Source organism: Schistocerca gregaria, chromosome 11 (assembly GCF_023897955.1).
Source record: "Schistocerca gregaria isolate iqSchGreg1 chromosome 11, iqSchGreg1.2, whole genome shotgun sequence".
NCBI classification, from domain to species: domain Eukaryota; kingdom Metazoa; phylum Arthropoda; class Insecta; order Orthoptera; family Acrididae; genus Schistocerca; species Schistocerca gregaria.
Window position 1 is genome coordinate 17,671,592 of NC_064930.1, and position 12,406 is coordinate 17,683,997.

The window sequence follows — 12,406 nt, forward strand, 5'->3', positions numbered from 1 at the left end:
GCCTACATCATTTCCCACAGGGTGCAGAACGAGTTTGGAGTGATCTTTTAAACTTTTTCAAGAACATAAATAACAATTCTAATATGTTCATTGTTTCAAACATGAATTTTCATGTTAGTCTTTATTGAATAAAAGAAAAACACACTGAATGATTCACAATACTGGCTACAAGTTCATTAAAACTGGTTCAAGGAATGCACGTAGTGTCATGTCAAACACAAGATTTCCAATATGTCATATTGCACATAAAATACTACATAAGTATTAAAATCTAACTGAAAACTAAATGTTAATTTATCAGTGTTAATAGCTATTAGACTTGTATGGACATATGTTATTGTAAGATGGTGCAAAAAGAAGGAAACTCTGGTTCCAGGGCCTCATTAATGCCCACAGACTATCAAAGGTGGAAAGCAACAACAATAGATGGAATATATATAATGTCATAGTGAGTGTCACAGTGGAATGAAAGTCTGTAGTGTTCACTGGGTGGCTATGGTAAAGCCATAGAGCAATCGAGACAGGCAGACAGGGGAGGGATACCTGTTCATAGAAGACACAGTAAAGCATGGTATTCTGTGTGTCACAGAAGGGAATGTATCCAAGTACCACATGAACTTTATGTAATGGCTGAATAGAGAGGAGAACAAAATGAGGTGGGAAGACTCAATTTTATGAAACCAGCCAGGACCGCCACGAGGATTGGCTCTAGTCTCATGAGGTGGCCTCAGGCTGCGAGAGGTGAGAGCAGCCATACACTGGAGCACCGATGCTTACTTCAACTGGTCTTCTGAACATCTTCCCTACAAGCCCTGACAGCAGACCATTATTATTTTTATGTAACGTGCCTTTAGATCAATTAGGATCTTCCATGCAGTGTTTGGATTAGGAGAGAACGAAGAATTATGCTGGGTTGGTTACTGATATATGGCTTGAATGTAGAAAAAAGTGACAGACAACTATGCAACAGACAAAGCTGTAATACCGAGGTGTGATTAGTGATTAATCTGATAGTCTGCTTTACTACATGAAAAAAAATCCACAGGTCAACATCAGAAATCTAAAATTGTAAATATGTTGCCGCCCTCCTATAATCGATCTGCAGTACACTACCTTGCTCTAGGTGTTGGTTGTAAGTGACTCACTCAGTCTCATCTTTATGCAGCGTGGCACTATTCAAATGTGCCTCATTGTTATCTGCCACAGAAGCACTGGACAAATTTAAACACTACTTTATGTGAACAGGCTTACAGCAACCTGTACAGGCTGCCAGCTGCAATCTACACACATCACAGTGTCTGAGCCCTTGCTGGGCAATGCAGCTTTGTGCCCACAGCATAATGGGCCACGCTCTATTTGCACAGTGAGTGTACCATTTGTACTGGCAGTTGATACCCAAACCTAAACAAGCCCTTTTTGCATACATGTAGTTTAACAGAATAATGTCTACAAACTGGCTCTTTGATGATTTTTGTAAGTTAATGTACATGGTAATGAACTGGGTTGCGCGGTTCCAGACTGTAGCTCCTAGAACCGCTCGGCCACTCCAGCTGGCCATTATGTATTATCAAGCTCTGGTACTGAAGGGCAGTGATAGCATTGTGAGCTATCACGAAACGACTGTCTATGATGGCGTATTTTATGGCAGAGACATATCTAAAGAACCTCAGCGGCAAACATTATAGACTTGGAAATAAGTACACACACACATCCAGAACTGAGAGACACGAGTGAGTGTGCTGTCTCACACTAACCTGATTTTTGGTGGTGGATCGTACAGCAGCGGGCTCACTTCGATCAAGTCTAGCGGCTGCTTCCACATGGCATCCGCCCACCCTTGAGTGGCCATCACCTCACGGGTTCGTGTCTTCATAAATTCGACGGCGGCCCGCCTGAGGTTGCTGCAGGAGTGGCGCACTGCGAGGGCGGCTGCGGCCGCAGCGGTCTCCACAGTAAGCTGGGCAGCCACCTGCCGCTCGCACTCCTCCTTCAGCCCCGACACGCCATACTTGTCCGCTGCGGCCAGCAGCTGGGCGGCCATCGCGGGCAGCTGGGGGGCCCGCAGGGTGTACAGGTAGGAGACCAGCTGCCTCAGCACCGGGCCCCCCACGTCGGCGATGCTCACCACGCCAGTGCTCGCCTCCAGGGTGTCGTGGGCGAACATGGCGGCGAACACGGGGCTCCTGTCCACCAGGACGGCCCTGTGCGCCACCAGCCGAGTATCGCCTGCCACGAGCGTCACCATGGCGTCGTCCCCGGCGTCCAGGAGTGCACCCAGGTCCACGGCCACCGTCTCCGTGACGTCCTTAACTGCTTCCATTGCTGACGATTCTGAAACACAACATCATCGAGCAGCCCTTCCAGCTTACAGGTGACTATCTATACTTCTAACAGCAACAGACACACCTGTCTCCAGCGACAGTTGATAAAGATGGTCTGTCATCAGTGAGTTCCAGCAATGTCACACCCTTTCTGTCACACTGATGGCATTGGTGAATAACTGCAATTCTTTAATAATACCGTTTTCAAGAGTTACCTTTTCTTTCAGCACATTTTATTAGGAGAACAAGTTCGAGAACCGGCAAAGACGTTATTTCCATAAGTTTTTCTACAGTGCAACGGTGCTTGGTCTGGAAATGGTTCGAAATGGACATCTACCAAAATACTAAAAAGGTTGTTAACAACTATGTAAGTATTTTATTCAACGAGATAATCTCTTTATGTCCCCTGTTATTCAAGAAAGCAACCTCGTTTTATGACTAGAATGTGTATTATTCGTCATTTAACAAGCAGTCGTGCATGTACCCTTGCAGGAGTTGTTTCACACAAGGGATCAACGAGGGAGGGAGGCATGCCGCCTTTAGATCGCTCCTGTCTGAAGCCTGTGTATTGGGAGAACGACTCATGCATTTAGTGACAGGTGGTCTGAAGCAGGTTCAGTTGAGAACGTACTTCTGATTCTCATCCACCAGAGTACAACAGTCGACAGACACATTCAACAAACAGGTGAACAGAATGTTTTTCTGAGTTGTTCCTTTTATTTCTTGAAGAAATTTATTTATTTATGTTTGTACAGATTTGTATACGTTTTTAGCAGCGTGAACGAGCTCTAAAGCAAATATATAGATCACTGATATACTGATAAACGCCGTACGAACTAGCATGACAAATTTTCAAGATACTGTGAATGCACACGACAGGGAATTTTGTTGTCGAGATTTTGCGTGTTTTCGCCCCCTGACAAACAACTTACAGAGAAACTGAGAGTGGAACTGTACGCAAAAATTGATCACGCTAGATTTAAATTTGGCCCTGTCACCCCAAATTAATCTGCAGTGGTAGTATTGGCGACAAATCACACCTATTTTTACTTCAAAACATGAACTATCACGCACACTTAAGGTGTACAATGACATCAAACACACACACAAAAATAAAATAAACCGAAAGGATCAACTATTGAAAGTAAAGGCTCTACTGAATAACAATAATTTTATTATAACCTTCAGATCAATGCTGAATGAAACACAATGAACAATTTACAAATTACCTTCCTAACTGGCATTAGCAGTCAACTGTGTTAAAATCGGTCCAAAACGCGATCTATCATAAACTTGGCTGACCGACTGACATCGACACAAAACGCAAAATACGAAGAACCTCTACACCCCAAAGTATCGTGAAGCCCCTGTGGAAACAGCAATTGCACGTGATCCAACTATTTAAGGCTACTCCTAACACATGCCGAAGCGGGAGCGATCTCACCGTAATACTACTGTTGCAGCGGCGGCCTCCGACGCCGACGGCGTGGCCGTGCGATCGGTGTGTGGCGTCTCGGAAAGTACACTCCTACAATACTCTGACAACAGACCGCTGTTCGTAAACTTCTCTAATTACGACAGTCTTCCCCGCACCAAAGAGCTGGCGCAGCTAACGTCGTCTCAGAACGAGAGACCAAAACGGGAGACGAATTGGCTAACGTCCTGTCAGTACGAAAGCCCAGAACGGAAGACCTCGACAGAGAGTCGAGGACGATCGCTCTTCACCTCTGCTGTCCAACCTCAACTTTTGCCGAGTGAAACACATCGCGAGACACGCTCAAAATACCCAGTTTGCAAGTGCCGAGCAATGTAGGGCATAGGTATCTAAGTCTTTTCCAAAGATTTTCCCTTTCTACAAAATTACACGAGTAAACTCCGCCCAAACCGGCTGGGAAGAACCACACGTGCTGGCAACAAAAATTTTACTGGAATTTTTCTCGTAGGATACCACTCGAAATTTTCCCGACAAAATTCCCCGTCGTTGCGAACACAGAATCCTGCATTGAAAGTTTTGCTATCCGGAACTCCTGGCCTGCCCGACTTGTGTTACTCGGAGGCGTAAAATTAGTGGGACATAGGCGATGGCACACACAGCAAAGCCTGTCCAGCTACCCACTGCTCTGTTTTGGTAAACACCTGAGCACCTGCGGCCTCAGAGTCTGGCGGCAGCTGTGGCCTCTCTAAACGAATTACAGAACTTCCCCAGTTAACTACTCGTGCAGTCAGGCTGCGGCCTTCGGCGGCTGGCCGGGGAGGTAGCGGAGCTCTGTCTTGCATACTGCATTTCTGCAAAATTTTATGATTAGAAAATCGCGTAATTCTCACTGTCTTATCTACCCTGCGTGCCGATGTGTTTCCACATAGATGTCCTACATCATAATTTAGATTAGTTATCAACTACTTGTCTACAAAGGTACTGCGCCGATGTCAGTCGTTTTTATTCACCTAAAGTGCTCGCAAAGTGATTATCATCACGTTAAGTGGACTCATGTAAGGATCAAGACCGTTACCACATTACAGTATCAAATAATGTTAAGTAAGTTTATGCTAAAAGGGAAGTTAATTCGAGTGCAAATCAAAACAGTTAATAACGTAAAGTATAAATAAATTATCAGAAAGTTAAATATTTATTTACGAAAAAAGTACAATTTGAAAGTGTGTAGCTTGCTGATTGGTGGGTCATGAAAAGCGCGGGCTAACGCAGGAGGATAATATATTTCTATCGGTCTTAAAGAAAACTGACTAATCAGAAAGGTGTATTCTTCGAGCGTCTCTTCTCTTGTAGATAGAGAATGCTTGCAGCAGTCGTATGTAGTATGAGCTCCGAAAGAAGTTATAATTTGACAGTTTTTGTGCTACATGACTCAAAAGTTTTTTTTTTTCCTTACAGAGTACGGATTTTGTAAGTAATTTTGTGTATGAGAAAAGAAATTCCGCTTGGCATATTGAGCAGATCGGCGACCAAAAACTTGATTGTATTAGATACCGATGAACTTAATAGTGTGGTGAGCATTATAGTTTAAGAGCAATTCTTGCTTAGTTGCTGTTCAGATTTCGGAACATACGTTACCATAGACTTGCTAACGTGAATAAAAAGGTTTGTGTAAGACTGTGTTAGGATTAGCACGGGCTTGGCAGTGAACTTTTAATTCTAAACTTCAGATTATACCAAGTTTTATGAGGACTTCTACCTTTCACTCAAAATTAAGACCTTTTCCCAATTCTTAGAATAGTTACGTTGTATGCAGCAGCCTAGGGCGGGTCGCAGTACGGTAGGTTTGTGCTCGGCTTTCCTACCGGCGATCTGCTGCAACGAGTCCACAGGCAGGTGCAGGACAGAAGGAACCGCGCTGCCGCACATGGTGCACAGGCCGGGAAAACAGCTAAAAAGCCGTAGTACATTGAATCCGTGCTTGAGAGAAACTTTGTGAGAGACATGATAGTGAATGACAATGAAAAATTTAGTAAATCGGTACATGCAGAAGTTTGAATGGAAACCGTTTCGAGTTGCCAGACATACTTAGAAGAAAGAAGATGCTGAACAGTCACAATAAGAACGAGGGCACATCGAAGCAGCAGACGGCATCAGAGCGGTATCAGCGACCAGCAGTACGGCAGGGCCGCGATGACAACTTACACGACGACCGGGGTCCCTGGAACTGGTACGGCAGACGGAGGAGGTCGGACTCTCAGTTTTAGCATGCCGAGGCTGCATAATTCAACGAAAGGTAAGTTTGTTACATTTGTTGTGTGTGTGTGTGTGTGTGTTGAGACACTGAATAACATGGAAAGTGAAAGATTTTGTAAATACGAAAAAAAGAGGAAGGACTTTCATTCAGTGTAAGTGCTACGCAGACTAGCAGCCAGAGAGAAGGAGTAGATGTCAAACAGGGGGTTTTTGACGATGTTTGTTATTTACGGACAGTGGAGTATAATCTACTTTAAGTAGATCAGTTAATGTAACTAGTGGAGGTAATGTAGATCCTGAAAGTGACATTAAGCATGAAATCGGTAATGTCTCCTACATCTGACATTCTGCAAAGACCGACTTCTTTAGGCGCTTCATCAATTCTGTGGTACGCCCTTCCCAACTGAATTTAGTCCCAGAAATGTAACACTGTCAATGTCTTCATATGTTATACGCATGCTGTAGCTGGAGAAATGTAGCAGTTTTCTGAGGCTCACATAAACCTTGGATTAGCGTACTCGCACTTTCCCCAATAGGCCTATCTTGTACAAGACATTAGGAAACGAATCTGTCACATTACGTTTTTTTTCTTTTTTTTTGCTGTATTACAAGGCTTTTCACTTATTCTATTAAGTGAGCAGCACAAGAAATTAAGCTTCGAATTTAACCTACAGTATTCAGTTTACATATTACTTCGTACTTAAAAACGCACGTTGTTAACATTTTAAACATTGTTGTGGCGAAGTTCCCCGGACTTTCTGTTGCAGCTGCGAGGATACAATTTCTAATAGCGACCGATAACCTACACACATATAACATGAAACACTAAAATCCTTCTAAAATCAACTGAAATGTACCCGGAGTTAATTTGCTAAAGTTACGACACGATTCATACGACATTCCTGCCATTTCGCACTACTCGCAGTTATGATAACTAAACTGATGGATTCCAACCGTGTCGTTATTTAACTTAACCCCGTCGGAGTATTTGGTAGTCAAAAATAACTTTACAGTTATTGATAACCGTTAAAAATAACGGTTATCAGAGAAGAACTGGAACGGTGATAACGGTTACTCCAGAATAACCGTTTGGCCCGCCACTGGGAAGAACTGTTGTCGATGGGCGCGGGGACTGACACAGAAGAGAGAGCCACGCCCTCCAACCAGGGATGAAGTCGCACATGCCATAAGCGATCTAAAGAATAATAAGGCAACTGGAGAAGATGATATAGCAGCCGAGATGATAAAGTGGGGAGGCAACAAAGCAATAGTCAACATGACCAACTTAATTCAACAGATCTGGAGAACAAAGAAGTTGCCAGAAGGATGGAAGAATCCAACTGTAGTACCAACACATAAGAAGGAGGACAAGAGACGCAAACAACTACAGGTTAATATCGCTACTAGAGGTCAGATGCAAGTTGCTGTCAAGAGAGTAGAAGAACAAGTAGAAAGTACAGTTGGCGACTACCAAGCAGGATTCAGAAAGGGAAGAGATTGTATACAACATGTTTATCCTGAAGCAACTGATAGAACAAAGGGCCCTAAAAAACAAAAAGACAGTAATAACCTTCATGGACTTCACAAAGGCATAAGACTCCATCGACAGACAGACTCTCGTTAGGATCCTGAAGAACAGAGGACTTGATGGGACTACACAAGAACTCATTAAAGAAATTCTGACTGATACAAAAGCAAGGGTGAGATTCAAAGGAGCACTGTTAGAAGCATTTGAGATCAAGACTGGTGTTAAACAGGGAGATGGATTGTCACCATTGTTGTTCAATATATCACTGGACAAAGTCATCAGGCAGTGGAGAGCAATAAACGCGGAAATGGGAATACCAAAGACCCATGTGGGGGACAAAAAGGACAACAGGGCTCAAGTGGACTGCCTAGCCTTTGCAGACGACATAACAATAGTAAGTGAGACGAAGAAGACACAACTCAACAACTTCAGTAAAGTAGCCAGAAAGGTGGGACTGCGGATCGCCTATAACAAGACAAAGACATTAAATACCACTGCAGACTGGGAAACACCAGAAGGCACTGTGCAAATGGTGGGCAGATTTAAATACCTGGGAGAATTTATAGCAGGGAGGAACAGGAGGAATGAGGGAATAACAGGAAGGATAAAGAAGATGAGGTTAGCCTTCTGCATGACGAGAGACATATACAATAAAAAGAATATATCCACAGAGGCAAAGATAAGCCACTACAAGGTAAAAGTGAGGAATGCAGTATTATATGCTGCTGAGACGATGACACTAGGAAGAAATGGGGCAGAACAACTAGAGAAAGAAGAGAGTAAAATACTGAGAAAAACACTAGGTCCCAAAAGAGGTGGATGTGAAGACCCAGGGAAGAATTGTACCGGAACATGAGAAAAATATCCAGGAAAATCAGACTCAAAAGGGCAAGGTTTGCTAGACATGTAGTTAGGATGAGTATGGACAGAATGATGATGAGAGTGTGGGAAACAACAGGGAGGACAAGGGGAAAGACAGGAACCAAGTGAGTTGTTGAACTTTGGAAGCACTGGTTGGAATTGGGGATCAAGGTCGAAGGAAAGGAAAATTGGAGGAACAAATATACACCGACCAATATGCTGGAGGTCAACGACGGAGAAGAATACAGGAAAAGATTAGTGTGTCACCAGTGGAGCCGACAGGAGAAACGGAAACTGAAGATCTTGGAAGAAGAGTGGGAGAGAAGAAGAGAAAGAATGAAGAGGTTCTGGCAGAAGAAGAGGAAAACGCACTCCACGAAGGGGCTACCCGTGGTCCTACAGAAGTGGGCGCGTAGGGGGGGGGGGGGAGTAGTAGTGGGGAGGGGAGGGGAGAGCTGCAGGCGGCAGACAGGTGGTGGGGGGAGACGCGGTGCGCGGCGAGATCTGCGGTACACGGCCAGGACAGCACTGCCTGGCCGTGAGTGGCGACAGAACGCTGACGTCTGGCGGACACCGATATTCCACGACAGTCCTGTGGGCCCAAACTTCTTATGTGGAGCGGTAACAGCTGTTGCCACAAGCTGCCGACGAGCAATGCCTTACGTCCCACCCGCAGCGACTCATAGAAGTAAGATCCGACCAGTTTCTTTAGGCTGTAAGTGACCAGCGTAGGAGTTCTTAACTGAATGAAGTTCGTTCAGTGCAGCAACTGTTATAGACTAATGAACTTTACCTCAATCAAATATCTAACAGAGTTCTACCCTTTTACCATTACTGACCTAGAGAACAACACCAGTGAAACTATGTTAAAATATTGGAAGTGATTCCTTATTTAATTTCGGTAACCAAGATAAACACGTGCAATTTAGAAAGACTGCTATTCAAAACCGTTATTTAACAGCAGTGAACTTTGTTGCTTGGCAGAGCAACTAGCTAAAGAATAATGACAAAGTTTAAAAGTATAAATTAAAGGCCTGTTCACAAAATATTACCACAGAATGATACATTTTATGCTTTTTTGTGCACTGCAAATTACGTCAACAGAGTATTTTTTATTATTATTTTACACATCTAGTTCTTCAGGACCAAACTGAGAAGCTAATCTCCAAGATCATGCAACGTGTCAGTACATAAAAGTACAACATAGAAGTAATAAGAGTAAAATAAAATGTTTATGAACGCAAAAAAGGCATAAAATTACGTAAACACAGTCAATAACAACACAGGAACCAGTTTAATATTTCAAGGAACTCCTTGACAGAACAGGAAGAGTGCGACCTGAGGAATCTTATTTAAAAGCGCGTGCATTACTGCTAAGATTTTTTAATTCTTGTGCTAGCTTATTGAAAACAGGCGCACCAGTATACTACACACCTTACTGCACAAGAGTGAAGGAAGTGCGATCCGGTAAAATTACTGATTCTTCGGTACATTAAACTTCACGAGCTTCCGACGAATAACTTACTATAATAGAGAACTATTATTTCTGAACATTTGCATTTCTAAAGTCGGTACCACTTATTACAATGAGTAACGCAAAGTTGTTCATTGCGCGAATTCTTTAGCAAACTGCCGGCTTTTACATGCCATATGTTCAGTACAAATTGTTCTCCTGGTTTTCTGGCGCACTTCATGTCTCACGGCATTAATCGTGTTTCGATGTCAGAGCTAGAACAATTGCTTCTGGTTCCGTTCTCTCCTGACTTCAGTCCGATGATTGTTACTGCAGTTCAGAAACAACTGGCCGAGTGAATGCCCCTTCGATCGTGCCGACTGTATGGCCTGCGCAGAATTTCTGTTCTTTTCTAATCGAATTTTTATGTTGTTCACACAGCATCACAACTTTTCACGCTAATTAAGGCCGTGTAAGCGTGGACTTTTCCGAATGTAAATCTTACCAAACAGTGATCCTGATACCTGGAGTCCGGAGTCTTTCTTAATCACGCCGTTTGAGTTCTTATGCAGATATTTACACAGCAATTTTCATCGCACAATTATTTCTTTATAACTCACCGAGAAGTGAAATACCATCTTTCATAAATTTAACTTTAAAACTTTAATGTAACAAAATATTTTCTTAAAAATTTTCATCCTCTTATCGACTCCTTTACGGACTGAATTTCCAGAAACACTGAGACATGTAATTTTTTTTTTATTTTCTGACGGAAACCAGATTCTAGTTTTCGCAGTTCTAGCTTCAAAACTGCCTTAACAGTGACTTTTTAAAGAATTCGTCATCCCTTTTTCACCCCCTTACGGTTGAGATTCCGGACAATCCCTTCTTTAACAGCTGCTACAGTATAAGATCCAATCCACACCTTTTCCAGCCGGCCGCGGTGATCTCGCGGTTCTAGGCGCGCAGTCGGGAACCGTGCGACTGCTACGGTCGCAGGTTCGAATCCTGCCTCGGGCATGGATGTGTGTGACGTCCTTAGGTTAGTTAGGTTTAAGTAGTTCTAAGTTCTAGGGGACTAATGACCACAGCAGTTGAGTCCCATAGTGCTCAGAGCCATTTGAACCATTTGAATCTTTTCCAAATTTTTAATTTTGTATCCTTCGCAGTTTGGACTGTGTGATAGACAGGACGTTACAGACACTCATTATATATACTATGTTACTGAGCGGAAGCTGAAGACATTGCTGTCGTGCACCCAAAAAACCCTCTATTATATATATATATATATATATATATATATATATATATATATATATATATATATATATATCATTAAAATTTTGCTGTCGGCCGTTCTTAAGTAATTTGCAATCGAAAATACCAAGTTCATTTATTCTAAATTTCACTAACTGTTTTTATTGTTACCTTTTGTTCGGTCGTTACCGTGCAAAAGATGTCGCGCAACAGCGAATGTATCTGCACATACCCGGGTTTTCATTGTTCTTCGGAACAGACGGCTTTCCCGAAGGAGGAACATTAGGCGCACGTGTCATTTAAAAAATCCTATTTAACCTGAAGAGTGGGTCCGTTACAGCTTGCACAGTCGGGAAATTTGTTGAACTGTTCGCTAAATTTTAGCAAAAGCTGCACCGCGATATATATTCACTCATTCTGCGTATATTTTTGGTGACATGCGACAGTTCTACGACCGGTTAAAGAACCGTCCACGAAACATGTGTGACATCTGGAGCAGATAAGATATCTTTCAAGCATTTGTGCAGAGAACATTCAGGAAGTGACGGATTAATGATCTGCAAAATGTCGCTGCAGCCTCAGACGGCGTGAGTCGCGTCAGAACCGGGAGCGGCAGAGCAGCCGGCTGTGCCGCAGCGCCGGTCACCAGGGTCGTCGTGGGGGGCAGAGCGTGCGCTGCCCAACCCCCCCACACACACCACACCAAACTCTTACGGCTTATGAACTGCATTTATTTCAGTCAGAGACGACATGAACAGAATTTTTTATGGACTTGGAAGCACTTTTAGTAACCTTCAATTTGCGAAGAAAATTCGACATTGGCTACAAAGCTTTTATTTCTTATTTCATTATTAGTTACTATGCAGGAAAGGTTCCATACCAGATACGCATGTCGAGCGGGACGCTGCACCGGTAATAGCAGCAGAATAATGTGTTTTGTTGTTAGTTGATGCACTGTTTTCTGCAACATCCGTCCCCCCTAAACACAAACACACACACACAGCGCGACATTGTTAAAGCGGCACGGAAGAGTTTTGAAAGCGTGACTACGTGTAGCAGAGAGGAGGCGAGGTGAACCACAGCCATCACGCGACAGAGCGTCTCACACAGTGACTCGCATTCACGGTCTGTGCAGCACTGTCCGCAGTCCGTGGTTAGCGTCCCAGGTTCGATTCCCGGCCGAATCGGTAATTTCCTTCTCTCGGTTTCTGGCTGTTTGTGCGGCCCCCATCACTTCAGGTCTTCACCGCCGCACAAATCGCCCATGTTGCGTGGCACAGGATACCTTTCTCCTAAGA

The 12,406-nt window shown here is 43.5% G+C and overlaps 1 protein-coding gene across 2 annotated transcripts in view; it reads right to left on the minus strand.

Annotated features, from left to right (window-relative positions):
* Positions 1-12,406, minus strand: part of LOC126295133 (zinc finger protein 708-like) — a 233,563-nt gene that overhangs the window by 6,703 nt on the left and 214,454 nt on the right. For both annotated transcript variants that reach the window (XM_049987412.1, XM_049987413.1), the window contains one exon: positions 1,755-2,331. In XM_049987412.1, coding sequence (XP_049843369.1) covers positions 1,755-2,331 — 577 coding nt within the window. The remainder of the gene's footprint in view (positions 1-1,754; positions 2,332-12,406) is intronic.